We start from the raw sequence: 19,281 nt of genomic DNA, 5'->3' as shown, positions 1-19,281 counted from the left end.
ACTATTAGTTATGTCCTGGTATTAGTTATTTTATTAATTACCTATTAATCATCATCTATGTTGTTTTCACAGTTAATAAAAACATATACAGTAGAAACTCTATAAAATAATACACTTGGGACCATCAAAATTTATTAATTAAAAGAGTTATTAATTAATAAATAAATTAATAATTATTAATTTGCATATGAATTAATATTTTATTAATACTTAGTTTACAAACACCGTTCAACCTTCCACTTAATTATTGTATACAATGCATGTATATCAAATGAACGACCCAATTTGAAAGAAACCTTCAATCTCCCACCTTATTATGCTTCTTGTGTTCAATGTATCACTTTATGGACATTAAAAATATTTTCTATATAAATACAAGATCAAAATAGGTTAACACAAACAAATCATACACACAACATGGCTTCCCATCTTAAAGGTGTGAAAAAAACAACAATGACAGACGAGATTCGAAGAACATTATGCAAGCACAACAAGGATAATCCAAGTCTCACTCAAAAGCAATTGCAAGAATGGGTTCATAGTAACTATGGTTTGCAGGTGAGTCAAGCGACAATATCGAATACAGTTAAGCGGTCTTTAGAGTATCTCTCACTTGCTCCCGAAAAAGGCGATGTTAAGCGACACAAACCGGCAAAATTTTCTGACCTAGAAAAATCTCTCTATGAATGGATTCTTCAATATCAAGAACATGTGAATATGACAGGTGAACTAATCATCGAGAAGGCGAAAAAGTTTATCAAAGATATGTATCCAGTGGATACTCCAGACTTTACTTTTTCTATTGGTTGGCTTGAAAAGTTCAAATATACCTGGCAAACCAAACCCAAAGTGTTGAATTTGGGTCTAATGGGTCTTGCATATGGGTCAAACGGGTCGAGTTGTAAAGTTTCTAGTTTTTGAGATTCACATCCTTATAAATTGGTCCAATGAGTTTTTTTAGTACATATTGGGTCTTAGACAAAAAAAATAAGAAATGGGTCGATCGGGTTCAAATCCACCAAGTCCAACAAATAGAGACGGGTCCAACGGGTCTTGTATATGGGTCCAACGGGTCAAGATGTAAAATTTTGAATTTTAATCGCACGATGTAATTTTTTAAAATAAATAATAAAATAATAAAATGATAAAAATAAAAATTGATAAAATGATAAAAAAAAAAAATGTAAAACTAAAATTGTATTGAATAAAATGGTTCTCGACCCGACCCGACCCGTTGGGTCTCGACCCACTCAGACCCAACCCAACCCGGGTCGTGACCCAACCCGTTTGACCCATTTAAATTCTGACCCGTTTCGACCCATGACCCGTTTCGACCCAACCCCATTTGGGTCTCGACCTAACACGACCCAACTCGACTCGTTTGCCATGCATAAGTTCAAAGCAAGATATGGAATTAAAATTTTCCGGCGTTTTGAAAATAGTGGATCTGTTGAAATGGAGGGCATGGAGGACAAATTAAAATTCATAAGAGATAAAGTTGATCAGTTTGAAATGAAAGACGTCTTTAATATGGATGAACCAGGTTTGTTTTTTTATGTAATATGATATATACTGTATAAGAAATTATTAATTTATATTTTCTATGGGATCCAAAGAAATTATCAAAATTGTATTATCTTATAATTTTTGTGAATTATTAATTTAGCACTCTATCTCCGAGTAGAAACTGGCAAAAAATATTATCTTAGAGAGTTTATTAAATAATCGAGTATTAATTTATCGAGTTTCTACCGTATAATAAATTGATTAGCCTGCATAATTGGATATGTATGCGGAAAATACACACACAATCAGTGTCATGTTTTCAACAAATGGACGGTTCAAAGAATTAAGGTCCGAAGATTCTGAATTGCTGGTGTATATTCACGAGTGCACATTATATTATATCAAGTGAAGGTACGTTGTACATATATAGTTGTCACTTGTCAGTTAATTAGTTAATATGTTTTAGATAACTCAAAAGAATCTAAAGTTTGATCGGGTAATTGCACATTCGCTTCTCTGATTCATGTGGAATTAGAACAACAACAAAAATCAAAATTTTAGTAGGTATCAACAACATCGATTTGAAAATGATAACGGGTAAATATTGAAGAATGAAGTTTTGCTTGTGATTCATGCATGCATGAGATAAAACGTAACCATTCCGAGATTAGCAACCCGGTAGTATAGTGGTCACGGGGCAAGCCTGTTAGGTCTCGTATTCTCCCGGTAGTATGGGTAGTGAAAACATTATACAACAATAAAAATACTTAATTTCACGAATGTTAGATATGTAAAAGATAAGGTGTAGACGATCGTTCTTCTACACTGTAGAAAATAAAAATATACTCCGTAATAAACATACAATTTGTAAGGTAAAAAAACTGAAATATAATTTGTAAGGTAAAAAAATGCTAGAAATATGAAGAGAATTAATAGTACTTGTATATTTCTATGAAACCTTTCTTAGTTAACCTTTGAAATCTGGTTGGACCATTAGTTCATTTCTATTCTATGTAATTAGCTTTGTATGATACTTTTTGTATGAGAATTTGTCAATATACATTTTTTACTTTTGTATGATTACTAATCCTCCTTCTGCACAAAAAACACACAGTTTAAAAAAATGTCATAAAAGTACTGTAATTTCCGTTTACTTTTCAGTTTTACCCTTATATTTTATTTATCCTTTAATCCTATCCACATATGTTAATAACATAACAGAACTTAAGCTTTTTACTCAGTGAATTATTAATTTGAGACATCGTAAAATGAAATGAAATACTAGACTAATAATATGAGACGAAGGAAGTATATGTCAATCTAGTATTTAATAACCCAATTCAATTTTTAGACAATTTGAACATGTTATATAGGTGTATCCTAGTGATTGTAAAGTGTCTAGCTCGATACTTATTCGATATTTTAAAACATTAGTGATGAATGCGACAAAAAAAGTCTAGTATTATATACCTATATCTAAAAAGTAACGCGGAAATGAATAGTACTATTCATTTCTCCACTTTTCCCAAACTTAACCCATTAACTTTCATTAACATACAAATCGAACCCCTCACTTTATACGTATATTTTTCCCAAAATTTCACAAGCTTAACCCCCTAACTTTTATTAAAATACAAATCGAACCCCCACTTTACTAACTTTTATTAAAATACAAATCGAACCCCCACTTTACTAACTTTTTATTTTTTACTAATACTCAATTTTCACAAACTTAACCCCCTAACTTTTATTAAAATACAAATCGAACCCTCACTTTATACGTAAAGTTTTTTCAAATTTCACAAACTTAACCCACTAACTTTTATTAAAATACAAATCGAACCCCCACTTTACTAACTTTTTTTTTTAAATAAAACCCGAACGCTAAAAGCAGCAACTTTCACAAAAGGAACAGTCCTTCAATGTTATGTCGAAAATTTTTTTTTTTACAAAATAGATCAAGATTTTTTTTTAACTCGCATTCAAAACGGAGCTCCCGACGCGAAGCGAGGGCTCCACAACTAATTTGTCTCTAATAACAATATTCAAAAAGAAATAGTAAATGCTTGGAAATGTACTACATCTGTTTGAGGAATATCTACTCAATATTTTTTTAATTGGTGATTAACATACTGGCAAAGCACATGACACTAGCATTACTTTTTACATTAAAATATAAAATAATTAAAATAATATAATTTATACTCCTAACATGAATATAAATATAAACTTTTTTAATAGGAAAGCGAAGTACCCTGTTGTTGTTTCTGAGTACTTTATACAATGCATCCGAGAAGTAGGCCCACCACATGAGACAAAAGTACTGGTCCACTTTCCTCCATTATTTTCAAAGTCCATAAATGGAGCCCACCACATAACTCCTTTTATAGATCTCTATTGAAATAGTTCATGATTTACATTCTTGGATTTTTATTTAAATAATCAATTGCTAAAACCTTTATCTATCATTTCCGTGTCAAAATTTGTTTGCAGAAGAGTAAAAGTTAGGATATCAGAATTCTATTAATACGTACATTTCAAAGTTCACAACTATTATTTACTTCTTAAAGTGTTACAAAATGACACATATTTCTATCGTTATCGCTCACACGAGTAGGTTGTGAACTTGTGATTAAGTCAATTAAAGGGATAGAAGGGTCACTAACCATGCGCATAGTTTACGCTTAAAGTTTTGTGCCACCAAACTTCGCACCATATATGGCTTTGCATCACTAACGCACCGTAAATCAGTATCCCTTTTGCTCACACATTTATAGTGGGGACAATACATGATAGAATAGTTTTGATCAAATTCATAATTAACTATCATTCTTTCCTATTTTATACGCGGAGATCGAACAATCACAATTGAAAGTAATCTAGAAGCTGATGTTTTCCTATATATACAAACCATAAGCTTTCATTCAAAACACCTTATTTTCACACGAATTAACAGTTCAACAATCGTACCTTTTCCCTTATTGCCGACGAATTCTCAATCATCCGTCTTCAAACAATTAACGAATAAGCACCGTCTATCGATTTTCTAATCCTAGGATTATTCACTTATCAAAAGAATTTTAGCTTAACTAAGTTCCAAATCCTCTATATCGCATCAAGGGTCTGTTTATAATGCAATTAATGATCTTTTGTTGTATACCCCTTAATTTAGTAAGTAAATTTGTTATTCTTTATCACTTAATCTGAAAATATAGAATCAGACACCCCTCCAGAAATATAAGCAAATGAAAACAGGACTTACAGAAAAAAATTAAACAGCCCCCAAGTCATCTTTCTGCTTGATCAGTCACCTTCAATTGGAGATGAGGTTAGGTGGTTGTTAAAAATCCAAACATCACATTACCTGGGCAAATATAGCAAGTATGGTTTCTTTTACTAGAATACCAATAGTACAATATGAAAGACATCTCATTCAGTAAATTAAAGTTCATTCATATCAATCGAAACAAAGTTGTATAGTCTATGAGATCTGACCACATGTCAATAAATGAGTTCATTTATCACTTAAATATGTAAGCCCATCAATTAAAACTACAGTCACCGACTAACATAATATGTTTCTACGTTATGTAGTGGTCGATTTTCAGTTTATTTTGGTTATGAAATTTTTTGAAGTAAAACTGAAAACTCGACCAAATTAAAACATCGAAAACGAGATTGGATTTAAATTCAGTTCAGATTGGATTAAAACTGAAAAATCAAAATTTTCAACATCTTACCCAAATTCGATTTGCTTAACTTTTTACTCGATATTCAATCAAACGGTTCCCCTATCATATGTAAGTTTCGGAAATAATCATGCATTCAATGTAACGAAACTACATGTGGTTGAATGCAGGTAAAGTAATGGGTGTTGATATTAGCTACTACGCATTCAACACCACCTACACGCACGTGGCAGGTAAATATTGTTGACATCAACAAGGAATTTAATTTGATTACGGAACATTCAAAAAATTGTGATATTTATATGCATACAACGTACAAGTTGTAGATGAAACAGTTGCTTGGAATAATATATAATGAAGATGTTAGTACCACCACATGGAATTGAGAGCCCAGAAGGATAACAACATAAGCATGCATCATTGTTTTCCCACCAGATATATAGAAATAAAATAAAAAAATAATAAGGCATAAACTAACCACCAACCAAAAGATTAAACAAATAAAAATAGAAGGGGTTCACTCTTTTTTAAATTGTGCCAGACATATATACATATATAAAATATAAATATATATGCTAAACATGCACACCCTCCCATTTCTGTTTCATATTAGTAAATATATAATTATATGTCCAACTAGATATATTTTCATTTGAAACTTCATCTTATCTTTCAACAAGGGAGATCATTCAACAAAAAGAAAACCCCCCACAAAAAAAAGACTATCACCTAAAACACAAAGAAGCACCAAACTTCTTTATCCACCAAACAGACAGGCCCTCCCTTCCCTTTACAAAATGATTCGTGCCCCCAATTATATCACAACTTCAAAGCTCCTTGGAGAATTTTAGCCCCAACCCATCAAAAACTTTGATCCAAAACACTTGTCTGGCTCATCTGCATCCCGGCTCGGGCTGATTATACCAGCACAACACAGCTCGGCTTGCCAGCATATATGACTTTTACTTCTTCTCAGGCTGCCACGTACGCAAATTGTCATTTCCTGGTCAAAAATTGAGTCGTATTTCTCATTTATAGTCCTCATTCAAACTTTTTGAGAACAATAGATGCAAAAAAAAAAAAAAAAAAAACACTACATTGAGTTCCAGCTAAAAAATGTTTGATCTACTTTTAAAATTGAATCGTTTGGTATCAACATACAGAATTAACCACGGGACGAACATTAACAACAGCCAAAAAGAGGCTTACTCACCAGCTGGTTGTTTTTGCTCAACGGGTTTGACCTGAACTGCAGCAGGGGCATACTGGGGGAAGCCAGCAGGCATGGAAGACTGTGGTCCAGAACCATATGGAGCTGCATTTAAAATCCCTTGCTGTGACCCCAACCCTACACCACCACCACCTTTTAAATTACTAGTAGCTGCTGCTATTGCTTTTGCAGGATCCGATGTGGTGGTATTTGCTAACGTCACAGGTGGACAGAGCGACAGCATTTCTGTTGATGTTTGATGATTCTGCAGCTGTGATGAGTGCTGCTTTCTAGGAGCATAATACCCTGCCGCTGTATTTGGGCTGCCTGAATGTTGTTGAGCCTGAGCCTGAGCCTGAGCCTGAGCCTGAGCCTGAGCCTGTTGAACTTGCATGTAAGGATGTGTAAAGAACATATGGGCTTGGGCTTGGGCTTGGGCTTGGGCTTGGGCTTGGGCTTGGTGTTGCTGAAACACTTGTTTTGGCACCTGTTGTTGTAGATGTTGTTGCTGTTGCTGCTGTTGAGACTTGGCAGAATTTGAGTTGTGAGGATTACCAAGAATGGAAGGTGAAGGTCTCTGGGTTCCTACGGGGGAGTTTTTAGGTTGTTGAGACGACGATGACAAAGAAGAAATCTGACCAGGTCTACCACTTGTCGATGCTGATCCAGCAGCATTCATTCTGGGGCTTCCGCCACCGCCTTTGGACATCGAAGATGTCGTAGGAGAACCAACCAACATTGGCGGAGATGGACTCTGGTTATTATTACTATTGCTTCCTGGATTTTGATTTTGATTTTGATTCTGAGACTGTTGTTGCACGTGTGATGTTGATGATGATGTTGTGGAAGGAAGTTTCTGACTTGCTGCACCAAACGAAATCTGTGTATGCGATTGTTGGTGGGGTCTACCTGACTGCTGTTGTTGCTGGGTTTGGTGGGGGGATTGGTGAAGATTCTTGAGAGATGATGTGGTTGACGTAGCAAGTGATGATGGAACTTGGGAGGTAGCGGGACCCCTAACCGAGTTTCTCCACTGAGGAGATTGAACCGGGCTACTACTAGCATTGCTTGTTTGAAGTGGAAATGAAGATAAGGAACTCGGGAACTTATTAGCATTAGCATTTGAAGATGATGAAGTTACAAGATGATCTGGGTACACACCTCCATTGCTTGATGGTGGATTTTTACTCCTAGCATTCAATTGGTGATGTTGATGCTGTTGTTGTTGTTGATGTTGTTGCTGTTGTTGCTTTTGAAGCTGAAGGACTTGCTGCTGATGTTGATGATGTTGCTGCTGTAATTGAGTGTTTAACTGATGATTAGATTGAGGAGCTGCAACAGAATTTGAAATAACCGATCGAGGAGTCGATCGGTTATTTGCGCCAAGATTGATATTAGTCCTCAAAGAACTATCAATCACAGAGGTACTAGAGACAGCCGGTGATGACACAGAGGCATCTTTGGCAAGGTCTGGTCTTGAAAAAGCAATGGAGTGACCGGATTTAGCGGTCAACCCTGCACTGCCCTTTCTATCCTCATCAACATTCGAAAACTCATGACCTGCGGTTCGAGAAGCATCTTCGGTTCCTCTAGATTCCTTCTTTTGTTGAGAATGGTGACTCGATGCTGCTGATGCAGGCGCCGTCATCATATGGTGATAAGTTTGCCTTAATGATTCCGGTAAGTTTTGAAACATGGCTGCATGGTTTTGAGCCATGGCACCAGTACTACCATTCATGGGAGCAAAAGACATCGCAAAAGTTTGTGGCAAAGATGACTCGGCACCACCCCTTTTTAACCCTTGTTGCTGCGATTGCTGATGCTGCTGTTTCTTGTCATTCGAGTTGCCACTAACAGCAGTATTTGACATTGCAGTTTGAGGGTTCATGAGAGCAAAGTTATGGGAATGAACGGGCATAGCAAAATTATGTCCATAAACACTCATAGTGTTTGCAGCCCGAGAGGCTCTACTGTCGGCAGTCGATGGGCTATCCTCGCCACCAGTCACTTCATTTTCAAGATGGCGAGCTTGTAGTGGTGGGTTCAGGTGCTGGGAAGGTTGATTTGATCTGTTTTTATGGGCAGCAGGATAGTTATTATGTAAACTTGCACCATTTCCACTCCCACTACCGTTAACCGCCGCACTACCGCCTTGTTGCTGCTGTTGCTGCCGCTGCTGAGCTTGCAAGTGCTTTTGTGAAGATGAGGTAGAGCCACTACTGTTCTGATGAGTTTGTGAGACTTGTTGAGACTGCGAAGGGTGATGATTCAGAGATTGAGCAGGTGGGGCTTGTTGGGACGTTTGTGGGATTTGAGACGGGTGGATCATCTGAGATGAGTAGAAAGAGCCGTTGAAAAGAGGCATGGCTTGTGCATGAGGGTTGCCTCTATAATTCGGTGGGGCTCCAACTGCTGCAGGTATTGGGAATGTGTATGGATTGTTCTGCAAAATTGCCAGGTATTGTGTTTCGTTGGCGCTCATATTGGGATAATTGAAGCTCAACGCAGGAGCAGCCGCTGAAGTGGATGTACTAACTGTAGCTGTATTTGCTACAGCACCTGAAGGACCAACCAAACCACCTGCGGCACTAGTACTATTAAGCTTTGAAGATCCGGGTCTAACAGAAGCAGAAGCTGCCACTGCTTGTTGCTGGTTGAAAGGAAAGATGAAAGCAGGCCCATGCTGCAAAATTAAATATAAACAAAAAATCAAACTTTCCAAACTAACACACACATATTGAACTTTCAAAAGGAAAGAACTTTAAGGAATTGAAATAGGAGCAACTTACTAGTATATTGTTGGGAGTGACAGGTGGCATTGCTTGTTGAAGCAAAACCTGTTGCTTTCTTTGGGCAGGGTCTGGAACGGTTGTGGGTTGAGACGACTTGTTTTCTTTAGCAGCTGCATGACCAGGGAAGATATTGAGTCCGGGTGATTTGTCTTGCAAAGACTGTGGAATGTTTCCATGTAATTCGGTAGAAGGCATGACATTTACATTGTGAGGCTTGCCCCCAAATATTGGCGCAGGGGCAGATGCAGCTGGCCAAAATGGGTTTATCTTCATGAATTGTTGAAGATAGTGAATGTTCCTTGCAATGTAGCAATGTGTGGCGCACCTTTTTGGTCTTGGCTGTGTAAATATTGGCTGCAGTGTATACAAAAATTGTAATCAACAATTTGTACAGATACAAGTAAGCGAGAAATTTGTCATTTGGCTGGTGACGAAGTCGGAAACAATTTAGTACCTGAATGGGTGCTGCTGAAGGCATTGGGTTGCCATCCATTGATATGACTCCCTGCAATGGTGCCACATACCTGAAATTGCCATATATGATCAGTATTTGTTGTTTCCATACTTTCAAGGGAACAAAGTTTACAACTTTTTAAGCTTACCCCATTGGAGGCCAATTAGCCACAGACATTGGAATTTGCATAGAACTCGGCTGAGCTGCAAATGGAAAAAAAAAAAAAAAAAAAACTCAATAATCCAATTAAATATTTCAGAAGACGAAAAAGACGTTGATTATCTAGATAGAAACTTGAGAGTAGAAGAATGAAGAGGAAGTTATGAGACTAAATTACCTGTCTTTTCAGAGTGAGTTTCAGGTTTAGCTGATAATTGCTGATGCTTAAGAGCTTGATGAAGTGATTTGTTGCTGCTACAACTTACCAAGTTGGCACTGTCCTTATTCGGTTTTTCCAAATCAATATGAAGTTGTTCATTCATAGATTGCTTTAATGATTCTGCCTTTGAATTCTTGAGCTCCTCAGTCAAACTCAAAGTTTCTAACTTGCCACATTTCACAAGTTTCTCATCTTCCTTAATCTTGTTCAATTCCTGCACACAATTAATATAAATGTCAGAATTAGAGCTAAGCTTAAAGATAAAATAAAACTCCCCCCAGTTGGAGAAAGAACAGAAAAATCAAGAAACGCAGTATCACCTGAGTTGCAATCTGTTTCCGATCCGAAAAATCGATATCGCCATCACTTTCTTGCGAAGTTCTCTGTTGAGGAGGTGGTGCCTGTAATAAATATCAATCAGAATTCATAATTTGAGAAAAGCAGCCAGAAATTTAGAAGAAAAAATGAAGCTTGAAATATCTCACCATCAGATCTATTTCAAATTTTTCTTCCTTTTGACTTTCGGCCTCCAAATTTGCTGTTTTCCTGCAGAAAACACCAAAAAGCGAAGATTATTCAACTTATAATCAAAATCATAGATGCCTTTGTATCCACCAAACCAAACAATTAAAAGCGTAGTATCACTAAATTTACTCACAGGGTAGTCGTTGTCACCGATGCAGTGGTTGTTGTCACGCCATCGGTAAATTTACTTTTACCAACAGCAGAAGCCTCCTTCTCAACCTCTTGTTTGGTCAACACGACACCCACATCACATTTACTCTCATTAGCCGCCACCGCCTGTGGTAACGCCGAAGATGGCGTCGATGAAGGCTGCTGACCTGGCAAACTAGTGAATCCAAAAGAGCCACCATTCTCAGCTGCAACAGGAGGAACAGCAGCAGATCCTGAGCTATCAGTCTTGGGAGACTGATGATGATGATGATGTTGCTGATTATGTTGATCAACCTCAGTTTTGACCGGATTGTTTCGTACACCAAAAGTATTCTCTGACACTTGCCTTGGTTTCTTCCTCTTTGGTGCTGTAAATTTCAACAAAACAGATGGTCAATAACAAATCCAAAAATAGCATTAACTTTAAAGATAAGACTTAAATAGAGAGTAATGATAAGTAAATCTATCATCATACCTACTGTTGACAAAGACGTTGAATTTTTAGGTATGACTGTAGAGTTTGAGATCGGAGATGAAACTCTAGATTTGCTGTTATCATTAGTTGATTTGTTATCATTTGATGGTGTGATTTCTTTCTTAGATGGTGCTTGTGATTGTGTCATAAGACCATATAAAACCTCTGCTATCTCTATTTCAAGCTCTTCTGGATTTGAAGATGATGACTTTGATGATGATTTTGGTGGCCTTGGTTTTGACCCCCCTCCATTTGCTTTCTGCAAAAACCACAAAAATGTCAAACTTTTTATTAATATTTCGGTGAAAATCACAACAACAAAAAAACAAACCATCTTCTTTCTGACTGAAACACTTGAAGAAGAAGGAGATGGCGGAGCCGCCGGCACCGGTGAGGCAGTTGCTGAAGCTAGATGCACCGGTGACGCTGATGATTGCCGGTGATTTTGCTCTGTACTTGCACCTCCACCAACCACACCACTACCAGAAACCCATTCATGTGACCTCTTTGTAGATGCTGCAATCATTTCAGATAAAAATCAAAACTTTACCCCAAACAAATTTTAAAAAATCAAAAAAATTATAATTTAATTTCTTTTACCTGACCGAGCTTTTCTTGGAACAGAAACACCAATCATCTCATCGGCAGCTTTCCACGCCGGCGGCGGCGCAGCCGCTCTAATAACTTTATTAGCCGCCGGAGGAAAAGTTTTCCGATGATGAAGTTGCTGTTGAGAATGTAAACTATGATGATTAGTAGACACAACTGTTCCTGAAGCTACCGGATTCGACGACGGTGGTGGTAACATCCGCTGTAAACCATTTCCACCATCATCATCTTCTTCTTCTTCTTCATCATTTACACTTTCTTCAGATGTATCATCAATTTCTGTATCTCTATTACTATTATGACTAGTCATCATCATCATCCTATTTTCTCTCCTCCTTTTACTCCTACTCGCTCTCTCCCGTTCTCGATCTCGATCTTTTTTAACCACGCCCCGCTCCCGTTCTCGTTCTCTTAACCTACCCTGTTGCTGTTGTTGTTCATGTAACTCCACACCTCCATCCTCATCTGTAAGTTTCACAATTAATTAGGTAACAGATCTAAATAATATAAATTAATTATCAATTAAAACAAAAAAGTTTACCAGGTGAATCACGTAGACTATTACTACGATGTCTTCGTCTAGATGATGAAGATGATAATCCGTTTGGTGGAGCGGCCATATGATGATTATGATTATTATTAGTAGCTGCTGCTCGTCTTGCTTCTCGATTTCTATCCATTTATAATTGATAAATATAGATATAGATATAATAATCTCAGATCTACTAATACTCTTGTATCTATCATCACATAACTTACCGGAAACCTAATTTACTACAACAAAACAGCTACTCCGGCGAATTTCTAAATTATCAACCGAGAGATAGATAGATATAGATATAGATAGATACACAAATGAAATGAAATTGAAATATTATTATTCTTAAATTGAATTGAAGAGGTTGATTGATGATTTTTTTTTTTTATGAATCACACTCTCTCAGATCTCTTTCTATCTTCTTAACTTTCTCTTTTCTCTCTCTTCCTTATTTTTCTCACACACAACACTCTCTCTATCTCATCATCTTTTCGGTATTTCACTATCCACGAAGCCTACTCCCAAACCTAATCGACGGTTCAGATCTCTTCTTTTTCCACATAGACTTTCATCTTGACGGTTCCTTCCCACTACTAAATCTCATGGCTATCTTTTTTCTTCTGTCCTACATGGCTGTATATCGTCCGTTGGATCTTATACCTACACGTGTCGGTCTTTGCTTACTAGACAAGCTTCCATTATTTTATTTTTTATTTAATATTTATAATTTATAATTTATTTATATTTATAATTTATAATAATAATAATAATAATAATAATAATAATAATAATAATAATAATAGTTATAATTAATAAACTCCATATATAATACTACTCCTTTCTTGCTACTATAAAATAAATAAATATATATAATATAATATATAATATAGTATATATACTGTAATATATATAATATTACTTTATTGTAATTGTAATAGTACTATGTGAAATAATAATAAATAAATAATCTATTCAACTACCTTCCCTTAAATTCCTAATCACCCATCAGAAAAACAAATAATTTTTATTTTCATTAAAATTTAATTAATTATAAATTATTATGTATTATAAAGCATTATTTAATTTAATTTAATATATTACTTCTTCCGAAGTTGTGATGTGGTCCAGCGGTTGGTGGCATGCCTCCTTTAGAGAAGGTCATGAATTCGACCCTCGTTGGCTACATATTAAAAACACAATTTAATCTCTGCCATGAAGTATCCACCCATGACACCTTTCACACATCGTTTGGGAGGTAAAGGGAAGAGGGTTTTACTTGGTCGTGCCTTAGATCGGTTTCAAGGTTTCTTCCTGGGCAGCGATGGGGCGGGGTTATTATCGTTGCATCGGCATAGTCGAAACATAAGATGGTCGCAACGGGTGGTTTAGTTCCCCTCGGATGATCCCAATAGTTGTTCAAAAAAATATATTATATTACTTGTTCCGTCTCAAAAAAATCTATTACTTTAATTTATTATTGATTTCCACAATGATTTTATAAATTTATACTAACTTTAACTATAATATTACGAGTATATATATATATATATATATATATATATATATATATATATATATATATATATATATATATATATATATATATATGTATGTATATATATATATATATATATAAACTACATATATAATCTAATCAAAATGAAATAAAATAGTAATCTTTTTTTCATATCAATCAATAATACAATATATGATACACACTTATATACTATTGATAAAATAAAATACTAATACTTTTTTCATATCAATCAATAATACAATATATGATACACACTTATATAATATTGCTATTAGAAACATAATTATACTGTAAGACAGTGATAAAAAAAATTAAAAGCCGTTAAAAATATACACGGAGTATATAATTTATATTAATATACATTTTTTTTTTAGAAAAGCCAACTTTTATTAACAAAAACAAAAACATTACAGGAAACATTACCTTTTTCATGCATATATATGCATTTACAGAAGCATGACAAAGATTACACGTATAAAATACAAAAACTTATCACACAACAACCAAAAACACATTACAATTTACATGTATTCTATTAGCATCCAATGAACCAGAAACTCAACCGATACCCATTCTTCGAGTGCTTGAGCCGAGATAAAAACGAGAATTAACAAGCCATTGATGCCACTCGATATTAATATACATTTATGACGAATTTTCTGGATATATAACGAAAATATCATTTTTCGTATTAAAAGTGAAGGAGTTCTTGCTTTAGAACACTTATTTACTTGTTTTCTTATAGTGTACATTATATCTCTTATTTTATATAGTAGGATAAAGGATAATTTATATCATGTCAACATTTTTTAATGAACTTGTAACTTTGAATTTTATTAATCAATTTAGGTAATAATGATATTTTTTTTGTCTCTTTTATTTTTTAAACATTAATTTGAATTTCAACTATTATGTTAGTAATAATAATATTAATTTTCTATATTGGTACTAATTATTAATTACTCGTATTAGTTATACACTTAATTGTTAATTATTAAATATTACTTTCTTGAAATTTTAAGTTATAAACTAGTCAGTTATAATAGTCCAAGAATTTTCTGATTATATGTTTTGTGGGTATTTATTTTTTAAATGAAGGTCCCATATGATTTATATAGTTCTCTTTTTTTCTGGAAAAAAAAAAACTTCAAGACTTCAAATTATTAATATTACCACCTTCAGGGGTGGAGACAAGGGGGAATGAGGGGTGTTCAGCCTCCCCCAAGGTCCAATCGAGACCCAAATTTCATTTGTATTATTAGGCACAAATAATTGTAAGCCTCCCGCAAAATTCAAGTATCAAATATAATGTTATGGCTTGTTAATGTAACTTTTGTTTGTAATTATCCGATTAACGACTAAGCCACCATCATTTGTAAATTCTGGCATCGCTCCTGACCACCTTCGTCTTAAAAAATTAAGTTGAATCCATCCATTTTAAATATTAATTATTAAATTATTAATTCATTATAAATATTGAATACTCATACTCACTTTTATTAATATTTTAATTTAAAATATAAAAGTTAAATATAATAATAAATTTATAAATTTAAATTAATACGTGGTGATGGTCATATTATGGGCACATGTAAGCGGACAATATAATACTCCAACAGCCACGTCACTTTGATATCACTTACCGGCTATTCCCGGTATTTGCTACAAAAAGGAAAATACTTTGAAAAAGGGACTAGATGCCGATCGCAATGAATCTAGATGACCACATAAAATAAAATATCAATTATCAATCAATTTATTTAACATATATGGAGTATGAAATATATATATATAAAATATATAAAATTAGGTATAAAATATTAAAAATTAATTAAAGTATAGTAAAATAATCCTAGCTAATAAACAATGCAGGTAGGCCCATCTCAAATCCACGGTTGTCTTGCTGTTCTATATGTTGAAAAGTATAAGAATGAACGGTTCGATTTACTTTTAGGTTTTGGGTAGGGCCTGGATCAACGTGCCGAATATTAACTATAATACATCCAACGGTGGAAAAAATAATGGTACACAGAGGTGTTGATAAGGGAGTCTGAAGTCACAGTCACGGAACTACCGAGAAACAATTAAGTGGGTCCCATTTAAATAGTAGCTGCCGATCTATAAATAATTTTATTCAATTACATTAAATTAAATAATTCTAAACTAACCCAAAAATTATTACTTTAAGTATTTTTTAGCCTTATTGTCACGTTCAAAGTATGTACGTTTGCAGGTAAAATGACGTGTCAGTGGGCCAGCTTTTTATTTATGTTACTTCCCCAATCGCATAACGGGGTCAACATTTACAACTCATGCTTTCACACATAAAGTAACTTTTACTACTTGACTGTACTTTAAATTACACGCGCTTACTGCGAGTAAGGTTATTAAATGCATTATAATATCTGATGTGTCATCTAGCCTTGTTTACACGTTGAAAAAATTCTTGTCGTTTGGTGTAAGAGGTGTTTAAGGAGTGCCACAAGAGGCGATTGAGAAAAATAGTACAGTATTGAAAAAATACTCCCTCCTACTCCATTTTTAAGATGCTTAAAATTAATTTTCAAAATTTTATTTTAACCAATCAAAAATATTTTAAGTTAGTTAGAAAGAATGCAACCTAATTTCTAGCACATTAATCATTGTAATTTTTTTAGATTGTGTTTAATTATCAATTAGACAATTAAATAGGAACGAATGAAGTAGAAGGCATGATTGATTGTTGATCATTGCTTGTCCTCAAACAACACTAATCTTCAAAAATATCTTCACAAATCTTTAAACAATAAAATCTCTTCTCGAACAAACTTCATAATCATTTTGAAACTTTCGAACCTCAAATTACCAAGTAGCTTTAAACGGATGAAACCTAGTTACAAGGTGGGTGTGCCATAAATAGTTGTCCTCTTGTTCAGGACAATAACATTCATCAATTGTACAAACGATCACTCTGATGACTCTAGAGTATGGTGCACAAATGAAGGAAAGTCGTGGAATTTAAGTCCTACTAGACTAATATTTAGATAAACGATTATTGGATTTGACCCCGAGTAGCTCTCATGTGTTGGCTTTAGCCCCAAAAGGCTCTAATTTTTACGAAATAATCATTTGACAGACAGTTTGTACAAGGATCATCCACCAAGGTAAATGATCGTTTCAGACTGCACAATTTAGACTTTCACCCATTGTACTCAATGCTCCAGCTGTTACCCTAGATAGACCTCCGGATTTAACCTCACGGGGCAATTGGATTACGGACAAAATGTACCCGTTACTACTAGAAAGCCGAAGCTATTGTTGCGGATTTCACGCTCTTGGTTAAGCCAAGCCTTCCCACAGTACCTAATATGTGATGACCCGAAAATTTCTGACCAAATTTAAACTTAATCTTTGTATGATTAACATTTTCGACACGATAAGCAAAGTCTGTAAAACTGAATCTCAAAATTTTTGAACTACTTTTATATATTTAAATACCCTTCGGTTGTTTTCGACGATTCGCGAACAATTATATGTAAATAGATACATATATACTATAACTTGAAAAGGTAACAATGTATTAATTATTTGATACCGTACATTAAACTTATTGGTTTAAATATTTATTTGAATATATATCATAAGTTGAAATATTTATTATTAAAATTTATTTATAAATAACTTCCAATGTGTATTTAAAAACTGATTTATGTATATTAAAAAGATATATACATATATATATATATATATATATATATATATATATATATATATATATATATATATATATATATAATTTCAAGTTATTTAGTAAACGATAGTAACATTTTCAAATTGCTACAGTACCCAAAATGCTACCGTGTTTTTGAAAATCACTATTTGCTACAGTGAATTGCTACAGTAAAAATTGCCTTTGCTACAGTGAATTGCTACGGTGGTATAGTTTATGGATGATTTAAGACTATATTTTGACAAAGGTACGAGTCACGAAATGTAAAATGCAAGTTTTCTAAGCGTACGAAAATGCGTTCGAGAAACCGGAACCGGGACATAAGTCGAGTGACGACGTACGACATATCGGAACAAAAATTACAAGTCAACTATGCACGTGAATTTAATATAATATATAATTAATTATATAAATTATATATATTATATATTAATATTTATATTATGTCGACAAAGATAAAAACAAACGAACCAGGCTGGTGACAGTTGGCCATGCGATCGCATGGCCATATGCCCATGAAACCATGCGATCGCATGGAAGGAGAAATCAGGCCACACTATAAAAGCTCGACCATTTCTACTTCTGATTTAATTTAATTTTACTCCGTATTATTTAAATTATTTAAATTATTATTATTATTATTATTATTATTATTATTATTATTATTATTATTATTAATAAGATTATTATTAATCTTATTATTTTTATTATTAGTGTTATTATTTTTAAGATACAAAAATAATAATGTACATAAAATATTACGACGGAGTGCTGTCCAAGTAATTTTCAAAACGAATTTCCGAGCGAGCTAGAGCTAAGGAAAATATGGGTTACTACCAAGGAAATTATGGGTAATGTTCGGGGGTATTTTTGTGAATCAAACCTCGTGTTTATCATCTCCGATGCGTCTACGTGCTTTCCTGCAATATTGTATATCAATATTAAACAGTGAGTTTCATTTGCTCCTTTTTATATATATTTTTGGGACTGAGAATACATGCGACTGTTTATAAATACTGAAAATACTAGATTTATATGCGTGAGTTTCATATGATCCCTTTTACCCTTTACATTTTTGGGCTGAGAATACATGCAAATGCTTTAATAACTGTTTTACAATAATTATAAAGTGTGAGTTTCATTGCTCCCTTTTTAATTGCTTTTGCAATATATATTTTTGTGCTGAGAATACATGCAATTTATTTTAAACGCAATGGATACAAGTACATACTAAATTCTACACCGAGTTTGAACCGAAAATCTCTTAGCTTTGGTAACTAGTAACTGCCAGTTATAAGAACTGGTAGGCGCGAGTAGTAGTATATGGATCCATAGGGCTTGACATCCCCGTCTGTTCCAGGTATAGAAAGAAACTCTAGCCTGAACTATAAAATAGACGTATGCTATTTGAAGTTAGTACACGTTGGATTGCGTGTATTATACATGTTGGTTGCATGTTAAACGAGGGGTACTTATTATAAACGTTAAGGCTTGGTTACCAGGGTGCTCAATTTTGTAGAAACGATTGATAAACGTTTCGGATGAAACAACTGAAATCTTGTGGTCCACCTTTTATGTAAAACCTATTGATAAACGTTTTGAATAAAACAACCGAGATCTTGTGATCAACCTTTACATACAGATGATTTGAAATGTTAAAACATATTGATAAACGTTTTGAATGAAACAACTGAACTTTTGTAATCCA

General features: G+C 34.1%; 2 protein-coding genes across 4 annotated transcripts; one reads left to right on the top strand and one right to left on the bottom strand.

Moving 5' to 3' along the window:
* The first annotated feature begins 417 nt into the window (after positions 1–417).
* Positions 418–1,566, top strand: LOC139842663 (ARS-binding protein 1-like). The gene is made up of 2 exons (XM_071832781.1): positions 418–828; positions 1,405–1,566. Exons 1-2 carry the CDS (start codon positions 418–420, stop codon positions 1,564–1,566), a joined length of 573 nt encoding a protein of 190 aa, XP_071688882.1.
* A 4,127-nt stretch (positions 1,567–5,693) lies between these two features.
* Positions 5,694–12,782, bottom strand: LOC139839659 (protein TIME FOR COFFEE). 3 transcript variants are annotated; one of them, XM_071829791.1, is made up of 13 exons: positions 12,331–12,782; positions 11,781–12,254; positions 11,512–11,696; positions 11,181–11,439; positions 10,689–11,073; positions 10,516–10,576; positions 10,351–10,431; positions 9,989–10,244; positions 9,800–9,854; positions 9,652–9,721; positions 9,195–9,551; positions 6,409–9,088; positions 5,694–6,245 (listed from the first exon to the last, which is right to left on the bottom strand). In XM_071829791.1, the coding sequence occupies exons 1-13, from the start codon at positions 12,467–12,469 to the stop codon at positions 6,241–6,243; spliced, it is 5,007 nt and encodes a 1,668-aa protein (XP_071685892.1). In that variant the 5' UTR covers positions 12,470–12,782; the 3' UTR covers positions 5,694–6,240. The 3 variants fall into 3 exon arrangements, with proteins under 3 accessions (XP_071685892.1, XP_071685890.1, XP_071685891.1); XM_071829789.1 differs by having other exon boundaries at positions 5,694–6,198; XM_071829790.1 differs by having other exon boundaries at positions 5,694–6,172.
* Between the last annotated feature and the right edge of the window lie 6,499 nt (positions 12,783–19,281).

The sequence above is a fragment of the Rutidosis leptorrhynchoides genome, chromosome 4 (assembly GCF_046630445.1).
Source record: "Rutidosis leptorrhynchoides isolate AG116_Rl617_1_P2 chromosome 4, CSIRO_AGI_Rlap_v1, whole genome shotgun sequence".
NCBI lineage: Eukaryota > Viridiplantae > Streptophyta > Magnoliopsida > Asterales > Asteraceae > Rutidosis > Rutidosis leptorrhynchoides.
Note: the sequence above shows the minus strand (reverse complement) of the source record. Positions and strands in the feature narration are given on the sequence as shown.

Bases quoted from the DNA above. Each gene is read 5' to 3' on its own strand.
- LOC139839659 (XM_071829789.1), bottom strand. From the start codon at position 12,469: ATGGATAGAAATCGAGAAGCAAGACGAGCAGCAGCTACTAATAATAAT. The intron at 10,245-10,350 runs GTGATACTGCGT...AATTGTGTGCAG, and splicing joins GGAAACAGATTGCAACTCAG to GAATTGAACAAGATTAAGGA. The intron at 9,552-9,651 runs GTACTAAATTGT...TATACACTGCAG, and splicing joins CTTCAGCAGCACCCATTCAG to CCAATATTTACACAGCCAAG.
- LOC139842663 (XM_071832781.1), top strand. From the start codon at position 418: ATGGCTTCCCATCTTAAAGGTGTGAAAAAAACAACAATGACAGACGAG. The intron at 829-1,404 runs ACCTGGCAAACC...AAGTTCAAAGCA, and splicing joins GGCTTGAAAAGTTCAAATAT to AGATATGGAATTAAAATTTT.